This window comes from Epinephelus lanceolatus, chromosome 9 (assembly GCF_041903045.1).
Source record: "Epinephelus lanceolatus isolate andai-2023 chromosome 9, ASM4190304v1, whole genome shotgun sequence".
NCBI lineage: Eukaryota > Metazoa > Chordata > Actinopteri > Perciformes > Serranidae > Epinephelus > Epinephelus lanceolatus.
Genome location: NC_135742.1, coordinates 885488 through 906914, shown reverse-complemented (window position 1 = coordinate 906914; position 21427 = coordinate 885488). Strand labels below are relative to the sequence as shown.

At 44.8% G+C, this 21427-nt stretch overlaps 1 protein-coding gene across 2 annotated transcripts; it reads left to right on the top strand.

Moving 5' to 3' along the window:
- The first annotated feature begins 8793 nt into the window (after positions 1-8793).
- On the top strand, positions 8794-20553 carry ddx31 (DEAD (Asp-Glu-Ala-Asp) box polypeptide 31). Of its 2 annotated transcripts, none has more exons than XM_033620463.2 (21): positions 8794-8902; positions 9761-9882; positions 10181-10327; positions 10909-11021; positions 11208-11283; positions 11420-11463; positions 13104-13174; positions 13387-13496; positions 13597-13638; positions 13785-13849; positions 14314-14433; positions 14945-15051; positions 15351-15577; positions 15696-15848; positions 15934-15993; positions 16081-16131; positions 16627-16766; positions 16934-17018; positions 18946-19057; positions 19154-19436; positions 20188-20553. In XM_033620463.2, the coding sequence occupies exons 2-21, from the start codon at positions 9769-9771 to the stop codon at positions 20309-20311; spliced, it is 2244 nt and encodes a 747-aa protein (XP_033476354.1). In that variant the 5' UTR covers positions 8794-8902; positions 9761-9768; the 3' UTR covers positions 20312-20553. The 2 variants fall into 2 exon arrangements, with proteins under 2 accessions (XP_033476354.1, XP_033476353.1); XM_033620462.2 differs by having other exon boundaries at positions 8836-8902; positions 9735-9882.
- Positions 20554-21427: the final 874 nt, after the last annotated feature.

The following is a 21427-nucleotide window of genomic DNA, read 5'->3' as shown; positions in this document are numbered from 1 at the left end:
ATTATTGACACCATTCATAGATTATTGACATGATTCATTATTTATTGACATGATTAATAGATTATTGACACCATTCATAGATTATTGACACCATTCATAGATTGTTGACATGATTAATAGATTATTGACATGACTCATAAATTATTGACATGATTCATAGATTATTGACACGATTAATAGATTATTGACATGATTCATAGATTATTGACATAATTATTGACATGATTCATAGATTATTGACATGATTCATAGATTATTGACATAATTATTGACATGATTCATAGATTATTGACATGATTCATAGATTATTGACACGATTAATAGATTATTGACATGATTCATAGATTATTGACACGATTAATAGATTATTAACATGATTCATAGATTATTGACATAATTGTTGACATGATTAATAGATTATTGACATGATTCATAGATTATTGACACGATTCATAGATTATTGACACGATTCATAGATTACTGACATAATTATTGACACGATTCATAGATTATTGACATGATTCATAGATTATTGACACGATTCATAGATTACTGACATAATTATTGACACGATTCATAGATTATTGACACGATTCATAGATTATTGACATGATTCATAGATTATTGACACGATTCATAGATTATTGACATAATAATTGACATGATTCATAGATTATTGACATAATTATTGACATGATTCATAGATTATTGACATGATTATTGACATGATTCATAGATTATTGACATAATTATTGACATGATTCATAGATTATTGACATGATTCATAGATTATTGACATAATTATTGACATGATTATTGACATGATTCATAGATTATTGACATAATTATTGACATGATTCATAGATTACTGACATGATTCATAGATTATTGACATAATTATTGACATGATTCATAGATTATTGACATGATTAATAGATTATTGACATAATTATTGACATGATTCATAGATTATTGACATAATTATTGACATGATTCATAGATTATTGACATGATTATTGACATGATTCATAGATTATTGACACGATTCATAGATTATTGACATGATTCATAGGTTATTGACACGATTCATAGATTATTGACATAATAATTGACATGATTCATAGATTATTGACATAATAATTGACATGATTCATAGATTATTGACATAATTATTGACATGATTCATAAATTATTGACATGATTATTGACATGATTCATAGATTATTGACATAATTATTGACATGATTCATAGATTACTGACATGATTCATAGATTATTGACATAATTATTGACATGATTATTGACATGATTCATAGATTATTGACATAATTATTGACATGATTCATAGATTATTGACATAATTATTGACATGATTCATAGATTATTGACATGATTCATAGATTATTGACATAATTATTGACATGATTCATAGATTATTGACATAATTATTGACATGATTCATAGATTATTGACATGATTATTGACATGATTCATAGATTATTGACATAATTATTGACATGATTCATAGATTATTGATATAATTATTGACATGATTATTGACATGATTCATAGATTATTGACATAATTATTGACATGATTCATAGATTATTGACATGATTCATAGATTATTGACATGATTCATAGATTACTGACATGATTATTGACATGATTCATAGATTATTGACATGATTCATAGATTATTGACATAATTATTGACATGATTCATAGATTATTGACATGATTCATAGATTACTGACATGATTAATAGATTATTGACATAATTATTGACATGATTCATAGATTATTGACATGATTCATAGATTATTGACATAATTATTGACATGATTCATAGATTATTGACATGATTCATAGATTACTGACATGATTCATAGATTATTGACATAATTATTGACATGATTCATAGATTATTGACATGATTCATAGATTATTGACATAATTATTGACATGATTCATAGATTATTGACATAATTATTGACATGATTCATAGATTATTGACATGATTCATACAAGGTATCTGCGGATCCTTGAAAAGTCTTAAAAAGTCTTAAATTCATGTATCTAAAAGTAAGGCCTGAAAATGTCTTAAATTCATTAGAAATGTCTCAGATTGGTCTTAAATTCATTACTCAAAGGTCTTAAAATTGTTGCGGAAGGAATATTTAATCTGACTTTATTTCTTTTTTTATTCTCGCGGCACTTTTCTGTGAGTATCCATGCGCCGTCCAATAACGGCGCGCGCTGGTGGTAGCACATACACAATGAATGGGTTCGTTGGCGGAGCTCTGTGTGAAAAGGGCTTAACGGCGCGCGCTGGCCACCTGGCACTCAATATGCTGCTGTAGTGGTTTGTTTTCCAGACATGTGAGTATCTTTGAGCAGTGAAAGTTATTATTTATGACTTTTTACTTGTCGGCAGTGATTTGTTTTCCACAGAGCTCTACGTGCGAGCATTTTACTCGCATTTGCGACTAAAAATAGTTTTGTGCCAGCAAAATAAATCATTCAGCACGCTGTGCGAGTACAGATTTCAGGTCCATGTCATTGATTCGACACCCCATTAGTCCGACTGTCCGCGGTGCTGAACGCCTCGCGGTGGGCATATGGTGCGCCGCGACCGGCTTGAGGCGGAGCAGGCTCACGGCTTATGTGTTTGTCACTTTCTTTTTCATCTTAACCCACACCATGATCTTTTCCTGACCCTAACCAAGTGGATTTTGTGCCTAAACCTAACCAGACCTTAACCACAGGGCATCATGATGATTTCGGAACAGACTTCAGAACAATGAGTTTAATGTGGTCAGAACAATGGGATGTTGAACCAATGGGCAGTTCCCCAGATTTCAACCAGCAGCAGAAACGAAAGGCGAATCATGCAGGTTGTGGGTTGAATGGGGGTCACAGACAGTAATACGGTGGTCAAATAGCCTACAGCGGCTCTGCGGTGCAAAATAACGGCTTACCGGTGGCGACAGAGAAGTTCGACTCCAGGTCCAGTAGCCTAATTTCCTCTTTTGTTGGCGTCATGACTGCTGTTCACATTTCTCTCTGTGGCAGGTAGCGGTCCACAAACCTCACCGCACTTTAGGGACTGTTCTTTACTTATGAAGGGACTGTTCTTTACTTGTCAGGGGAGGAGGGTGGCTGGTTGATTCTTATTTTATTTATTTATTTTATTTTGATCCCCCCCATGTTAATCACTTATTGATGCTGTTTTTGAAGTATGAATTAATCAATAAATAATTTATTCCATTGAAATATCATTGATGTATTATAGAAAAGTCATTTATCTTTTTATAAATGACAAAAGGCACATCTGCCTCATTTTTGCTGTGGTATCCTGATACTACTCAGAACCATGATATTTTCACTGGTATCGTACCGTGGGTCCCAATTTTGGTACCGTGACAACACTAGATGTCACAACCATTCCATTCGGAGTTGCGCAGTGAAGCAGCTCTGGTGCTGCTTAAAAAAGTGTTCCCCCACTTCTAATTTTACAAATTAAGCACTGGTTATAGTACAGCGGGATCCCCCAACCATCGCTTATATTTATAGTTTTTTCGGTCTTAAATTCCATTCAAGGTGGCATTAAAAAGGTCTTAAAAAGTCTTAAGTTTAACTTACTGAAACCTGCAGATACCCTGTCATAGATTATTACACACACAACATTAACCTCTGAACACTGAGCTTTGTTTCAGCTTCAGAAGACACGTTGGGTCAGTTGGGGTTTATGGGTAATGTAGTCCTCAGCAGTGTGTCCAGTATTCACATCTGAAGACAGAAACCTGCAGACAGTTGGTTCACCTCCGACCCTCACACACACACACACACACACACACACCCAGGGGATGACTCTGTGTGTGTGTGTGTGTGTGTGTGTGTGTGTGTGTGTGATGCGACAGGAGGAACGTCGCCTCAGGCAAACATCATCTTTAGAAAGTGTTCACGTTTCAGAGTTCAGCTCGTCTCTCTGAGAAAATAAAAATACAAAAATATTTCAGAAACATTTAGAACAGACGTCAGTTTGAGAGACGGAGAGTAAACATGTCCAACACTGAGACAGAGACACTGTGAGGCACTGTGAGACACTGTGAGACACTGTGAGACACTGTGAGACACTGTGAGGCACTGTGAGACACTGTGAGGCACTGTGAGACACTGTGAGACACTGTGAGACACTGTGAGACATTGTGAGGCACTGTGAGACACTGTGAGACACTGTGAGGCACTGTGAGGCACTGTGAGACACTGTGAGGCACTGTGAGACATTGTGAGGCACTGTGAGACACTGTGAGACACTGTGAGACACTGTGAGGCACTGTGAGACACTGTGAGACACTGTGAGGCACTGTGAGACACTGTGAGGCACTGTGAGACACTGTGAGGCACTGTGAGACACTGTGAGACACTGTGAGACACTGTGAGGCACTGTGAGACACTGTGAGGCACTGTGAGACACTGTGAGACACTGTGAGACACTGTGAGACATTGTGAGGCACTGTGAGACACTGTGAGACACTGTGAGGCACTGTGAGGCACTGTGAGACATTGTGAGGCACTGTGAGACACTGTGAGGCACTGTGAGACACTGTGAGACATTGTGAGGCACTGTGAGGCACTGTGAGACACTGTGAGGCACTGTGAGACACTGTGAGGCACTGTGAGACACTGTGAGACATTGTGAGGCACTGTGAGACACTGTGAGACACTGTGAGGCACTGTGAGGCACTGTGAGACACTGTGAGACACTGTGAGGCACTGTGAGGCACTGTGAGACACTGTGAGGCACTGTGAGACACTGTGAGGCACTGTGAGGCACTGTGAGGCACTGTGAGACACTGTGAGGCACTGTGAGGCACTGTGAGACACTGTGAGACACTGTGAGACATTGTGAGGCACTGTGAGACACTGTGAGGCACTGTGAGACACTGTGAGGCACTGTGAGGCACTGTGAGACATTGTGAGGCACTGTGAGACACTGTGAGGCACTGTGAGGCACTGTGAGACATTGTGAGGCACTGTGAGGCACTGTGAGACACTGAGACACTGTGAGACACTGTGAGACACCACACTCTGTAATATAAAGTCATTGTATTTATACAAATCCTGTTTTTCTGTCTTCAGTCAGAGACAGTTGGACTTTGACATTAAACACGTCTTCAGAGGGACAGTTGAGGTGTTGTAACGTGAGGCTGTGTGACGTCAGAGTGTTTCCTACAGTAGAGTCAGTCAGCAGGTGGAGTCTGACATGAAGCTCAGTGATGTGCTGAGTGGGCGGAGTCAGTCAGCAGGTGGAGTCTGACATGAAGCTCAGTGATGTGCTGAGTGGGCGGAGTCAGTCAGCAGGTGGAGTCTGACATGAAGCTCAGTGATGTGCTGAGTGGGCGGAGTCAGTCAGCAGGTGGAGTCTGACATGAAGCTCAGTGATGTGCTGAGTGGGCGGAGTCAGCAACAACATATATTATAGACACCTAAAAACCTGAGCATCAGTTTGAGTGGACGATATATTGAGAATATTTTCAGGACCAGACTCCACAGATAAAAGCAGTGATTTAACACGAGTGAACTCAGTAGCTGCTGGTCGACTGCTGCCTCCATCAGTCAGTGTGTTTGTGTCACTGAGTGACTTAAGTGAATCTGAATTAACCCTTTAAACACCAAAGTCACTCAGTGACACAAACACACTGACTGATGGAGGCCTGAAGAGAACGGCTTCATTTTCCTGTTGTTACATTAAAGTAAAGCTAAATAAAACTGTGAGACAGACCTGTCTGTCTGTCTGTCTGTCTGCTGGTGTTTCTTTATATGAACTTTATAAATATGATGTTCTCTAACAGAAATATTAACTGAGTCAAACTACCAAAATAAAACTAAATCAATGTGAGCTGCAGATCTGATTATTAACAAGCTGTGTGTGTGTGTGTGTGTGTGTGTGTGTGTGTGTGTGTGACAGATGAAGTCGTCTCTCTGGCAGCTCTCGTCTGATCTAAAAGCAGTTATCAGAGTTATGGCCGCAGCGTTTACTTCAAACCTTCATGTTAAAATATCTCGTTTATCTCGTCCATGATTGAAATCTGCTTTCACAGCTCGCTCAATCACGCCGACGTTTCAAAGTGACGATTTTGGTAAATGACTATAATTAATCCTCCTGAGCGTCGGTTTGAGTCCCAGCGGTGCCGGGCCCCGCTCTTTGATTGACAGCTCTATTTTTAAGTCTTCCTGTCGACGACAGGAAGCGGAGCAGGAAGGAAATGGGACGTGACGGCTGCTGATGTGATGATGGACAGTTTGTCCTCGTGTCCTGCGGAGACTGAAAACACTCTGTTCATCCTGACGAGGAGCCTCTGAGCATGGCATCGAACCTGGACAGGAGACTAGTCTGTGGATGGTGGACACTGCTGATAACTTTGTCCTAATGTGGTGACAGACCGCAGGTCCTCACAGGTCCTCACAGGTCCTCACAGGTTCTTACAGGTCCTCATGAGTCCTCACAGGTCCTAACGAGTCCTCACAGGTCCTCATGAGTCCTCACAGGTCCTAACGAGTCCTCACAGGTCCTAACGAGTCCTCACAGGTCCTCACAGGTTCTTACAGGTCCTCATGAGTCCTCACAAGTCCTCATGAGTCCTCACAGGTCCTCACAGGTTCTTACAGGTCCTCATGAGCCCTCACAGGTCCTCATGAGTCCTCACAGGTTCTTACAGGTCCTCATGAGTCCTCACAGGTCCTCACAGGTTCTTACAGGTCCTCATGAGTCCTCACAGGTTCTTACAGGTCCTCATGAGTCCTCACAGGTCCTCACAGGTTCTTACAGGTCCTCATGAGTCCTCACAAGTCCTCATGAGTCCTCACAGGTCCTCACAGGTTCTTACAGGTCCTCATGAGCCCTCACAGGTCCTCATGAGTCCTCACAGGTTCTTACAGGTCCTCATGAGTCCTCACAGGTCCTCACAGGTTCTTACAGGTCCTCATGAGTCCTCACAGGTTCTTACAGGTCCTCATGAGTCCTCACAGGTCCTCACAGGTTCTTACAGGTCCTCATGAGTCCTCACAGGTTCTTACAGGTCCTCATGAGTCCTCACAGGTCCTCATGAGTCCTCACAGGTTCTAACGAGTCCTCACAGGTCCTCATGAGTCCTCACAGGTCCTCACAGGTTTTTACAGGTCCTCATGAGTCCTCACAGGTCCTCATGAGTCCTCACAGGTCCTCACAGGTTCTAACGAGTCCTCACAGGTCCTCATGAGTCCTCACAGGTCCTCACAGGTTCTTACAGGTCCTCATGAGTCCTCACAGGTCCTCATGAGTCCTCACAGGTTCTTACAGGTCCTCATGATTCCTCACAGGTCCTCACAGGTTCTTACAGGTCCTCATGAGTCCTCACAGGTCCTCATGAGTCCTCACAGGTCCTAACGAGTCCTCACAGGTCCTTACAGGTCCTCATGAGTCCTCACAGTCCCTCATGAGTTCTCACAGGTCCTCACAGGTCTTTACAGGTCCTCACAGGTCCTCACAGGTTTTTACAGGTCCTCACAGGTCCTCACAGGTCTTTACAGGTCTTTACAGGTCCTCACAGGTCTTTACAGGTCCTCACAGGTCTTTACAGGTCTTTACAGGTCCTCACAGGTCTTTACAGGTCCTCACAGGTCTTTACAGGTCTTTACAGGTCCTCACAGGTCTTTACAGGTCCTCACAGGTCTTTACAGGTCCTCACAGGTCTTTACAGGTCTTTACAGGTCCTCACAGGTCTTTACAGGTCCTGACAGGTCCTCACAGGTCTTTACGGGTCCTCACAGGTCCTAACCAGGAGGTCTGTCTCCTCAGGTCCCAGATTTTCTCCTCTGATGAAACTGTTTGGTATCAAAGACTGAAGTTTAATAAACCTTCAAAATAAAACACTGATCGATAAAACAATTCACTTTATTTGTCCTCAGTTTAATCAGATTCATTGTGACGTCTGTTTGACCATCAACACACACGTGTGTTTTTATTCAGCCATAAATGAAGCGTCCACAGTTTCTGAGACGAGAGCGTCTGATCAGCTGCAGCGTCAGGTCTGAATCTTTCTCTGGATCGCTCTTCCTCACTGACGAACACTCAGATCCTTCTGTGACACCACGACGTAAAATACTGAAGCAGCAAAGTATGAAAAGTTAAAGTCGCGCAGACTGTTCATGTAATATTCATGTAATATTATTTGTTATTTTGGCTTTTTGATGAGCTGAAGCTTATTTATATTGAGCTGTTATATGATGATCATATTATTATAATAAAGTCTGTCTGTGACCTGAACGTGTCACATGATGCAGTTAGAGGAACATTTCTCTGACGTGTTCCTCCTGACAGGACACATGTAGTCAATTCACTCTGCTGCTCTCTGCAGCCAAACACAGAAAATATTGATTAAGCATCATGACATCATTTTATTTTATTCTGAAATAAATTAAACAAATAAATAAAGGTAATGAAAACACAGAAATGTGTGTGTGAAGTTCACTGCTGATGTTTTTACATTTGTTCCTTTGTGTTTATGAACCATCAGCTGATCATCAGACGTTAATTCTATCAGCAAACATTTTGATTCGTGTTGATGCTTAAAAAAAACACCTGAACAAATGAATGAGTGAATGTGTTCAGATCCTCTGATGCCAAAGTCAAATAATTCATTCATTCATTTATTTTATTTTGTTCTGTCTAAAAGAATATCTGAAATATTTATATTTGAGTTTTTCACAATAAAAGGGAAAAAGAACTTTTCAAAATAAAACCGGAAGCTCCTGCGCACGGCAAAAAAAAAAAAAAAAAACAGCTGTGAAGGGGGCGGGTCTTCCGTGACGTAGCAGGAAGAGTTCCCCACGCGTGTTGGTCTCTGTGAGTTTCACGGTGAGTTTTTATTTTTAATGATTTTCTGTGTTTTGTTTGTTTTTCTTCACTTCATGACCTGAAGTTTGTTTACAGGCTGACCGGAAGTAGCCGCTGTTAGCTTGAGGCTAGCATTAGCTGCTGCGCTAAAACAGTCTGAGCTACACACACGTGTGTGTGTGTGTGTGTGTGTGTGTGATGAGCTGATGTTGTTGTCGGTCACTTACACACATCAGTCTTCCTGCAGCTCATCTTCGGCTTATTTACGATGTTTAAAGTCACAGCTAACGATGCTAACCAGGCTAGCTGCAGCAGACTGTACGTCCCGCCAGACTGCAGCCAGAAAAGAGTCATTTTAAGGTGTCGTCACGTGTCAGACATTGAAACACAGGTGACAGAACAATGAAACTGAACCGTGAACACATGGACGAGGCTGCTCTTTAATTCGGCACAAATGAATCAAATGTCTGTGGTTTGATGAATTTATAGCTCTGTGTCTGATGTTAGTTTGTTCCACTGAAATATTGAAGTGATTCATTCAGCTTCATCTTAATCATGTTCTGCTCATTCACACAGTGTTACAGAGTTCTGGTGTCTCAGCACAGCAGTGTGTCACAGTTGAAAAGCTCCTCATGTTCATGTGAACTCTGGATGCACCACCGTGTCTCTGCTCTGTAACATCTGTAACATCTGTGTGCTTACAGTCAAGTAAAAGCTGCTGAGTCATGATTTATTTTCTGTGGCGCTCACAGGTGACTTTGCACTTTTTTTGAGTGAAGTTTGGTTCGAGTCTGAAGTCGCTCCGATCGTTTGATCTAAATGTCTCTGACTGAGTGTCTGTGTGTACTCACAGCTCTCACCTGTGTGTCTGTGGATCAGGTGTGTTGATGATGTCATCAACAGAGGACCAGCTGTGTCTGAACATCAGCAGCAGTTTCTCCTCCTCTTCATCATCATCAGTGAGGAGGAAGCCTCTGACTGCTCAGCAGAGATGGGCCAGAGTGAGTATCAGACTGTTTATCATCATCATCATCACTGTGACATCACATGATGACATCACATGATGACATCACTGTGAGGTTTGGTCCATACAGAGTTATTGATATGTTCTTATCTGTGACGGCTCGCTGACACAGTCTGAGGTGGGGTTTTAGGTTCATGCAGTTTTGGACTTTTTATTTAGAAAATGAAAACGTTGATTTTATTTCTGCTGTTTGTAAAGTTCAGAGAACATGATGAATGATCACATGATGAATGATCACATGATTATTAATGTGTGAGTTTATGTTTGATGCTCAGAAGAAGCAGAACGCAGAGAAGAGGAGGATCAGCTCGTCAGAGGAGGCGCAGAAGAAGAGAAGCTCCTTTAAACAGAGGAGACTGAATGACACAGCAGAGGAGGAGGAGGAGGTGCAGACTGAAGCTCCGCCTCCTGCAGATGCTCAGGTAAACACATCTGTCAGAGTCCTTCTTGATCTGTTGAAGGTGAGTTTGCACCATTACCATGCTGCCGTACGCCTGTGGTGCACCGAGTAGGCGGAGTCTGTGTTGTAGCCGCCAGATCTGCTGCTTAATTTGAGCAGTGAGAGCAGCGTCTATGTCACCATGACAACACGGCTCATACAAACATGAACACGTCAGTGAAGATTAATAAAACAGAGAACTGATGATGTCATTGTGGCTTACAGAAAATCATACTGTGACATCACTGTTAATGCAGGTAGTTATTTGTCTACCAGTCGAGCTGCCGTGGTTTTTCTCGTGGAGGTCGACTTTGTTGTTTGTTTGGTCAGCTGACAGTCATGTGGTCGCTGCCGCTGGCAGACACATTACGTATACACAGCTCTCCTGGCGCACGCCGGTACACTAAGCTGTTGTGTTTAAAACCAAACGATTGAAACCGTGTGGACGCGAGGAGACGGAGACGTGCAGACTTGTTGTTAATGAAGACACGTGTTCGTCCAATTCTGTTTTATTGTCGTCATATTATAATAATTATCACCTTGTTATAATCACCTTCTGAGCAGACGGACAGGAGGACACCACAGAAGAAGAAGGACGGAGTGAGAGAAACAGGAAGGAGCAGCATTCACACTTCCTCTCTGTTCAAACACAACCCAGAGATCCCAGAGATCAGCAGGTACACAGCTTCTCCTCTGATTGGTCCACACTGCTGACATCACTGTTTGTCACATGTCTAATCAGTCGTCTCCTTATTCTCTTCATTCATTCATTCATTCATTCATTCATTCCTCCCCCTTCTCCTCTTCCTCCCTCATTCTTCCTTCCTTCCTTCCTTCCTTCCTTCCTTCGGTCCTTCCTTCAGACCAGTTGTTTCCCAGTTAAAGGAGAAAATTTTCACCAGTGACTCATTTTCGGACCTGAACCTGCACCCACACCTGGTAACACACACACACACACACAGACTCATGTTGTTTTGTTGTTTATTGAAATCTGTGATGTTTTCATGTCTGGAAAATAAGGTTATAATGAACGATATGTGTTCTGCACTCTGATTGGCCGGTTTCTGTCCACCAGGTGGCGACACTGAACAAAGTCCTGAACGTTTCCACGGTGACCAGGTCAGTTTAGACACACATCATGTGACGCAGAGCTCTGATAAGCTGAAATGTCTCCGATACTGTGACACTGGATCAAATGTCGACGCACCAATCAGATTCCTCGTTATTAATGAATAAACCTTAACCTGGAGATCAACTCTTCTTCACTGCTCTAAAAACAGCAGCCTACACCAACATTATCCACCTGCAGAAGCAGAGAGACACCGTTTAGATGTGTGCATGTGCGAGCTCGAGAGGGCGGGGAAGCTGTCAGTCATTTTTAATATGGCCAATCAGAGGCTCACAATCCCCTGCTAGTCAAAAACGTATCAGTTTGTAATTCAGCCAATCACATCACAGCAGTGGGCGGAGTCTGCTCATACCTCTGTACTAAACACTTCATGTTCTGAGTGCACTAAGAACAGCACAGGAAAACACAGTGTACTGCTGATGAAAGTCCTGTGTGGAATGACGGACACTTCTCACCCTCAACAGTCGCCATCTTTGTGACGTAGCAAACGTCTCATCTTCTGACATGGCGGCTGAAGACAACAAGGAGCCTGAGCTGGCTACAGTGAACACCGCCGTGTTATACAGATGTTAGTTTGTCATGTTTTTACACTAAGAACCAAAACTGTTGTTGAATAGAAGCCGTCAGTGATGTTTGTTGGGTCTGTGATGATTTGGTACCATGAACAATAATGTGAGTAGCTAACATTAGCTTTGCTAGCTAGCTAACTTGCTCCTAGCTAAGGCAGCACATTTTCATCAGCGTTGACATTGAGGCATGATAATACTCCACCTTGTGTTTGCTGTTCACCGCTTATAAAGAAGACAAAGAAGTAAAAAAAAAAAGCTGTCGTCACTTCCTGTAAGAGCAAAACAGCAGTGTGTGATTTGAGACAACACGACCCTGCTGAAATCAGTGCACCACACAGGAAGTACGTAGTGTACAATGTGTACTACACTGACGTGCACTAAGCAAGTATGAGATTTGAGACACTCAACATTTTAACTAGCTAGCTATGCTAACACTAAATAGCATCCTATCAACTCCGAGATCGTAATGGAATATAGTAACTTCAACCACCACAAGAGCATGTGTTCTTAGTTTAAATTATTGGACAACGAATCATCGTTATTTGTTTCTGGCTGCCAGTGTTAGCTAGCATAGCTAGCACACTCGCTAACAGCTGAAAAGTTGGTTATATATACTTCAAAATGTTGATTCAAACTAGTAGTAAAGTTTCCTTTCACTATAAACAGTCAAATGCAGATGCAATGCTCACCCTCACATACAGTGATCTAAACGTAAAACTGAGGGTCTGGTACTCTGGTGTTATGTCTCTGTAGGGTTTACCAAGGAATTTAACCTGACTGATGTTGTACAACAGTGACAGTAATCTTTTCACGTCCACACAGGGTCAGTGGTAAACAGCTGTTTTTTATTTATTTGTTTATTGGACCCGGTGGTGTCAGATCAGTGCTCCATATCAACCGGTAAACAGGTTCAGGTATCAGAACATCTCTGTTTAAAGGGACAGTTCACTGACTCACTTCATTTCCTTTGAGATGAACTTTAACCCCAAAGCTCTGTGTGTGTGTGTGTGTGTGTGTGTGTGTGTGTGTGTGTGTGTGTGTGTGTGTGTGTGTGTGTTCAGTGTTCAGAAACAGACAATTCCAGTTCTTCTGTCAGGACGAGACGCTGTGGTCCGATCTCAGACGGGCTCAGGTGAAACACTTTATTCATACCTTACTGACTGTAGAGATTATATACATAAAGACACCTGAAGGAGACACGTGTCTCTGTGGACAGTAGATTATAAGATGACTCTGTCCTGGGGTCAACAGTTAAATGTTGGGTACTGACTGTCCTAAGATCAGCTGTGTCTCTCAGTGTGATGACGTTACACTGTCAGTAATGGAGGACGTGTGTCTCTGCAGGTAAGACGCTGTCCTACGCCGTCCCCGTGGTCCAGAGTCTGCAGGCGCTGCCACAGAAGGTCAGCAGGTCGGACGGTCCTCTGGCTGTCGTCATCGTCCCCACCAGAGAGGTTCGGTCTGATAACACACCTGTCCTCACCTCTCCCACCTGTTGTCATCCTTTATCATGTCTCTCTAACTTGTCTGTCCGTCTGTCCCTCCGTCCATCAGCTGGCCCAGCAGACGTTTCAGATCTTCCAGAAGCTCCTGAAGGTAACACAGAGCTCTGATCTGTCTGATGTTAATGTTAGTTACTGACTCAGGATCAGAAACACTGACTGTAAGGAGACTTTTATTGTGAAAGAGCTGCAGGAAGTGATGCGTTAATGACTGACTCAGGTGTTTCTGTGTCTCTGCAGCCGTTTACCTGGATCGTCCCAGGTGTGCTGATGGGAGGAGAGAAGAGGAAGGCAGAGAAGGCCAGGTACACCACCTGCTCCTCATCCTCACCTCACCTCCTCTTCCCCTTCTTCTTTCTCCTTACCTCTTCTTCTTCTTCTTCTTCTTCTTCTTCTTCTTCTTCTTCTTCTCATCTCTTCACCCCCTCCAGTCCTCCTCTTCCTCCTCTTTGTGTCTCCTCACCGCCTCCTCTTCCTCCTCCCATCCTTTCTGTCTAAAGAGCTGACAGTGGTTTTAAAGGTCCTTGAGGAGGCTCTAAGGGTCCTTGAGAAGGTTCTGGGTACCTTGAGAAGGTTCAAGAAGTCCATGAGGAGGTTCTGATTGACCTTAAGAAATGTTCCAGGACTGATTCAGGAAGTGTTCGAGGTTCTGGAGAACCTCTCTGTGCTGCAGAGTTCATCTTTAGAGATACTTAAACGTCAGTGTGTGGTGAAGACTGTCGGACTGTCGGACTGATGGACTGATGGACTGATGGACGTGTCTCTTTAGGCTCCGTAAAGGAATCAACATCCTGGTGTCGACTCCTGGACGTCTGGTGGATCATATCAAACACACCCTGAGCATCGCCTTCAGCGCCGTCCGCTGGCTCATCCTGGACGAGGCCGACCGGTAACTCACACGTTCATAACTATGAAACCTTCTGTTGATATGATGGTCATTAGCAGTAAAGTGTGGCCTCAGTGTTTAAAACAGGAAGAAGAACTTTAACTTCCTCTCAGTGACACAGATCTGTCTCTTTAAATGTCCTCTGTGTCGTCATAGTAACAGATTTAACTGTTTGAAGCTTGTTAACATTAAACAGAGGAGGACCCAGAGCGGAGCCCTGAGGAACTCCACCTCACTGCTGTTCATTCTGACAGTAGGAAACTGTCAGCTGAGCTCCGTCAAAGCTCCGCCCACTCAGAATTCATGTTGTTATAGAAACAGGAAGTCGATTTTAGCAGCATTGAAAACATGACAGGACAACTTTACGGGTTTTAAACATCTGCAAACAAGTTCGACAAAGATTTCTGTTAACTGGTGATGATCTGAACTTTAATTTAACAAAGTGTGTATGTGTGTGTGTGTGTGTCTGTGTGTGTGTGTGTGTGTGTGTGTGTGTGTGTGTGTGTGTGTTCAGGACATTGGATCTGGGTTTTGAGAAGGACCTGACCGTCATATTAAACAGTCTGAACTCTACAGGACCGAGCAGACAGAACGTCCTGCTGTCAGCCACACTGAGTCATGGTAAACACACTGTCTGTCTGTCTGTCTGTCTATCTTCGTGTGTATCTGTCTGTCTCCAGGCACCTCACGGTTACAGTTGCAGTTCAGATGGTAACGATTCGATAATAAAACCATTATCAAATTTTTTCCCCACCCCTAGTCCTCAGTGTGGGCGTGTCCTTGGTGTGGGCGTGTCCTCAGTGTGGGCGTGTCCTTGGTGTGGGCGTGTCCTTAGTATGAGTGTGTCCTCAGTGTGGGCGTGTCCGCAGTGTGGGCGTGTCCTCAGTGTCTCTACAGTCGGACCTCTTGCTGTGTTTCAGGTGTGACTCGGTTAGCAGACGTTTGTCTTAACGACCCAGTCAGCATCCACGTGTCTGGCCCCGCCCCCTCTGACCTCACTACCAGCTTGGCTGTGACCTCTGACCCCAGCACAGCCAGCCAATCAGAGAGCTTCGCTGTCCCAGAGGCTCTGAAGCAGTTTGTGGTGGTGGTTCCCAGTAAGGTCAGACTGGTGTGTCTCGCTGCGTTCATCCTGGACAAATGTAAGGTGAGCGAATGAAACGCACACCTGGCTCAGGTTTTTTTCCATCTGCAGCGACCTGATTGGTCGCCAGCAGGTTATCGGTAAACGGTCTCCATGACGACAGACTGTTGTTGTTGTTCAGTTTTCACAGAACAACAAACTCATCGTCTTCCTCTCGAGCTGTGAGGCCGTCGAGTTCCTCCACTCTCTCTTCACTTCCGTCCTCTCCGGGCCCTCCACCAATCAGAAGCTTCGGCTCAACTTTGTGCGTCTCCATGGCAACATGAAGCAGGAGGTACGACCGCCGTCTGACGTTTCTCTGCTCCTCACAGTGTTGTCTTGAGCAGCTGCAGTCAGTGGGTGTTTGTTTTCTCCACCAGGAGCGCTCAGAGGTGTTCCAGCAGTTCTCAGAGTGTCGCTGTGGCGTCCTGCTGTGCACGGTCAGCGCTCCTCTTCATCATCACTAACCATCGTGATGTCACGCTGTGTGTGTGTTCTCATTAAAAACAAGATTGTGTGTGTTTCAGGACGTCGCAGCCAGAGGTCTGGACCTGCCTCAGGTCACCTGGATTGTTCAGGTAATTATTCACTTCCTGCTTCAGGCTCATTAATACTCAGTGTTAGATCCGTACGCTGCGTTCAGGTCGTCTGGGTTTGTGAATGTTTTCTGAAAGCGTACGGATACAGACGAGACGGAGCAGAACCAGCAGAGGCCGTGGAGGCAGCATAGCGTAGTTCAAGCGAGATTCGATCAAAGAAGACGAGAAGGAAATATAAGAAAGTGATGTAATGAAACAAATCAGTGATAGAGAGGCCCGCAGGAAGTGATGCCAGTGTCAATCACGGCCAAACATCGAATTACAACTCTGACATCTGCCACGTGATGTCACTGGGCCAAAACGACGTTTTCCCATTGACTCACAGGGTGAAACCTGAACCGCAGTTAGGACATGAGAACCAATCAGAGAGCAGGATTCTCAGTGGGTGTGGTTTGTAAAGTTCTCCTGAACACAGTTACTGCGTAATAACATCTGTGTGTGTGTGTGTGTGTGTGTGTGTGTGTGTGTTCACAGTACACTCCTCCAACAGCAGCAGCAGAGTACGTTCACCGTGTCGGGCGGACGGCTCGTATCGGAGCGAGAGGAAGCAGCCTCCTCTTCCTCACCCCCGCTGAGACCGCCTTCATCAACGAGCTGGCCAATCACAACATCAGGTCCGTTGACTGAGAACCAATCACCTTCAGACAGCATTAAAACATGTGTAGAACACCACGCCACTGACATGTAGCACTGTGTCAGTACCACCACAGTACTGGTTCTACTGGTGGTACTGGTCCAGTGTTTCTGGTTCTGACGGGGGGCGGGTCTTGTTGTGTTTCAGCCTATCAGAGATGAAGCTGCAGGACATCCTGTCCAGTCTGATGTTGGATGACACCTACAAGGGGCGGGGCAAATATTACAGTGAGGTAAGACACCTTGATTCTGTCGGACTGAGCTCCAGAGGTCTGAAGGGTTCTGACACGTCTGCACACGTCCTCCAGGTGGTTTCAGGAAACGTTCTCCAGGGTTTTTAGGTTCCTAGTGTCTGTGTGAGGTATCAGGGTCTGTCCAGGACTCCTGAAAAGGACTTCACTGATGACTGTCATGTTTCAGGGTCTCAGGTGGTTCTAAGTACCTTTTTATTGGGTTTCATTGGTCCTTCAGGGTCCAGTTACAGCCTTGAGTGAGGTCATGTGGGGCCCCTCTGGGTTTTGAGTTGGTTTGTGGGGTCTGTCAGGTGGTTTACATGGCTTTGAATCAGGTCCAGGGTCTTTGGGGGCTCTGATTGTCCTCCAGGGTCCACTGGTGCATTCTTTAAAGGTTCCAGTTGTTTAAGGGGACTTCAGGGTTCTGTTGTGTTCTGAGGGTCTTTGGAAGGGTTCCAGGAGTTCTGCTCTTCTGAGGGTGAAAACATACTGGCAGTGAACGCTGCGTCAAAAATATGCCCCTGTTATTTTCAGTGTACAGCGCCACACTGATAGCAGCTAGACGTACGTCAGTGCTTCTGGACGCACCGTCACTTGATGCCACTGTCCTGTTTCCAGCCTCGCCACTCGCTCTCTGCTGTACAGACCAGCTCCTCACCATGGATGTATACAGTGAACTCTGTTGCTGTGTCTCGTGTGTGATGAGGAATGGATGAGAAGAGACTCGTTGTTGAAGTCGAGACATAACCCGAGTTAAACGACTCACAGTCCCGTCATTATAAAGACATAAAGATACTTCCTGTCGAGTCACAGCTCTGGAGACAAACCAGCTTTGATGAGCAGCTGTCCTCACATGATGTGAAGCTGACCCAGAGGTGGAGGAAGGACTGATCTTTCAGGAAAAGTAGTAATTACTTGGCGTGGTCACATGTTGACAAGCTGCAGTCTGATGTGTCCAGTGTGTGCTCAAGACGGCATGTGACGTGCATCACATGACGCGCCACGGTGGCGCCAGCATGTTTTCACTGAGTTATTTTTGATGTCGCAGGTCTTCAAGTAAGTAAACTGTATTTATGTAGAGCTTTCCGGTGACAGAGGTCACAGAGCGCTTCACAGGGACATTATACAACAAGAAAGGAAACAGACACCAAGTGACTGAGTCAGTCACGGTAAAAAAAACAACATATAATTCAAAACACAAAATGTGAATGAAACGCAGATGTGGTGCACACACCTGTCTGAACAGGTGCATCTTTAGCTGCTCCAAAAACAAACCAGAGTCAGCAGACCATCAGAGCGTGGCTACGGCCACAAAAGCTCGATCACCACGGCGTGAAGGTGAGTGTGAGGGACCGACAACAGTCAGTGACTTCCTGCTGGGTCAGGAGTGACGTTCTGTCTCTGAGTGGCTCTGGTGTCTTCACAGGACTGAATTCATCACTAACATGAACCAACAGGCAGCTGAGAGTCAGACAGTGAAACCACCTGCTGTTCCTCTGATGCTGAACACAACCACTTTTAAACACTTGTTCTGTTTCTGTGTGAAGACCTGAACGTGTCGGAGTCAGACTGAGGAGCAGCACAACAAAGGCTCCGAGTATAAAGACGGTACAATCAGCAGGGGTGTGTGTGTGTGTGTGTGTGTGTGTGTGTGTGTGTGTGTGTGTGTGTGTGAAGGATCAGTGCAGACAGACTGACTGAAGCTGTTAGTACAGAGACCTGATGAGTCCTGCAGCAGCTACAGACATTCAAAGCAACCTTTATTTAAACACAGTTTCACAGCTGCAGAAGAAGAAATAAGTGTCTGTCCTCAGTCAGGGTCTGACAGAGAACATCTTTACTCTGCTCGTCATCTTGTACTGAAGGTTTTATCATAATCACTGTTACCTCTGGATGATGTAATTGAGTCTGTCTGTCTGTCTGTCAGACTTCCAGCAGAGCCTTGGAGCAGGAGACCAGAGAGCGTGCGACGGTCCTTCAGACGGAGTTTGAGAACTTCGTCCACTCAGACGCTCAGTCAGTGCAGAACGCCAAGAAAGGTGCGTCACCTTTGCTGTTTGTTTGTTTGTTTGTTTGTTTGTTTACTTATCTGTATACTCATCCTCTGTTGTTGTGTGTCCCTCTGATGTCATCAGCGCTGCAGTCCTTCCTGCGGGCGTACACCACCTACCCCGCCCACCTCAAACACATCTTCCACATCCGCTCCCTCCACCTGGGACACACCGCCAAGAGCTTCGGCCTCAGAGACGCTCCGCAGGGCCTGAGCGCCACCAGGGGCCCCTCACGCCTGTCACGCCTCGGGGCCAAGAACCACCACAAGAGCAAGAACCAGAGCCAGGCCGGCAGTCCGGTCAAGAAACAGGACAAGAACCAGGACAAGAACCAGGACAAGGAGGTCAGCAGCAGGAAAGGAAAGAGGTGAGTCTGCTCTGTGTCTGTGTGTGTGTGTGTGTGTGTGTGTGTGTGTGTGTGTGTGTGTGTCTGACACGTCTGTGTGTTAATGTTCATTAACACACACACCCTGCGGAACTGACGGACAGTAATACACACACACACACAGACACACTCCTGTGCATAATTAAAGCTGTTGCTCCCTATAGTGTGTGTGTTGTTGTTGTGTTTGTTGTTGTTGTTATTAGCAGCTGCTCCTCACGGCGGGCCTGTCTGGACATGGCCTGACCCCACACACACACACACACACACACCCCCCTTGTTAGTGGTCAGCAGAGACATAATTACCGGTGTGTGTGTGTGTGTGTGTGTGTGTGTGTGTGTGTGTGTGTGTGGTGCGTTCAGGTGCTCCTCATGTCTGACTACACGCAGTCACACAGATTCTACATATCTCATATTTGTAGACATTGAGTCATGGAGCCGTTCACTAGTGTAACACGTGTCATTAATGAGCTGCAGGACGTGTTGGTCACAGGTCAGAACGAACATGCGTGACGTGAACAGACGTGTTCATTTGAGCTCCACAACATCCAAACACAGATTGACTGTCTGCAGCTCCGGAGCCGTGTTAGAGACTTTAGACTCAAACTGTTGATTTGAACTAGTCGTGTATAAAAATTAAACTTTGACTGAGATATCTGATGCATTCTGGGAGTCGTAGTCTCCTTCCTTCCTCCTCACTCCTCCTCTTCCTCCTGGTCTGTGTCCTGGTGTTCAGGTTCTCTCGGAGGGAGCTCAGCCTGGTTCGCTCAGAGTTCTCCAGCGGGTTGGACGGACGAGACGCCAAAAAGAAGAAGAAGAAGAAGAAGGAGACGTTTGGTCAGTCAGGAGAAGAGGAGTGATGAGGAGGAGTGATGAGGAGGAGTGATGAGGAGGTGCAGCAGCTGGAGTTCCCATGAGCAGAGGTGACGACCTGCAGACAGCTGACTGAGACATGACAGACTCTTTACAGGACAAACTGAAGACGTGTTTTTACTGCTGAGTTCTTCAGAGTGATGTCATCGAGATGTTTCATATAAATAACATATGTTTCTACTGTTGGAGGATTTTTTCAAAAAAAAAAATAAAATGTTATCTGACCTCATCAGGACTGTCTCACCTCACTCTGCAGGTAGACAGGTTCATCTCAGCTGAGCTCCGTCAGTGTTTGTTTGTCTCTGACAGGATCAGACTGTGACTCTGAGTGACATCATTAATGAAAGGATCCCTACAGAGACCAGATCTGTTGGTTTCACCAGAAATCACCACCTTCACCAGACTCCATTTAAAAAATCAGTCATTTTACCATCATCAAACTCACCTCAGTCACAGTCGACAGAAACAAAATGAAACTCACAGAAACTGTCTCAGTTCATCCTCTCACTGTTCATCCTCTCACTGTTCATCCTCTCACTGTTCATCCTCCCACTGTTCATCCTCCCACTGTTCATCCTCTCACTGTTCATCCTCTCACTGTTCATCCTCTCACTGTTCATCCTCTCACTGTTCATCCTCCCACTGTTCATCCTCCCACTGTTCATCCTCCCACTGTTCATCCTCTCACTGTTCATCCTCCCACTGTTCATCCTCCTACTGTTCATCCTCCCACTGTTCATCCTCTCACTGTTCATCCTCCCACTGTTCATCCTCCCACTGTTCATCCTCTCACTGTTCATCCTCCCACTGTTCATCCTCTCACTGTTCATCCTCCCACTGTTCATCCTCCCACTGTTCATCCTCCCACTGTTCATCCTCTCACTGTTCATCCTCCCACTGTTCATCCTCTCACTGTTCATCCTCCCACTGTTCATCCTCTCACTGTTCATCCTCCCACTGTTCATCCTCCCACTGTTCATCCTCCCACTGTTCATCCTCTCACTGTTCATCCTCCCACTGTTCGTCCTCTCACTGTTCGTCCTCCCACTGTTCATCCTCCCACTGTTCATCCTCTCACTGTTCATCCTCCCACTGTTCATCCT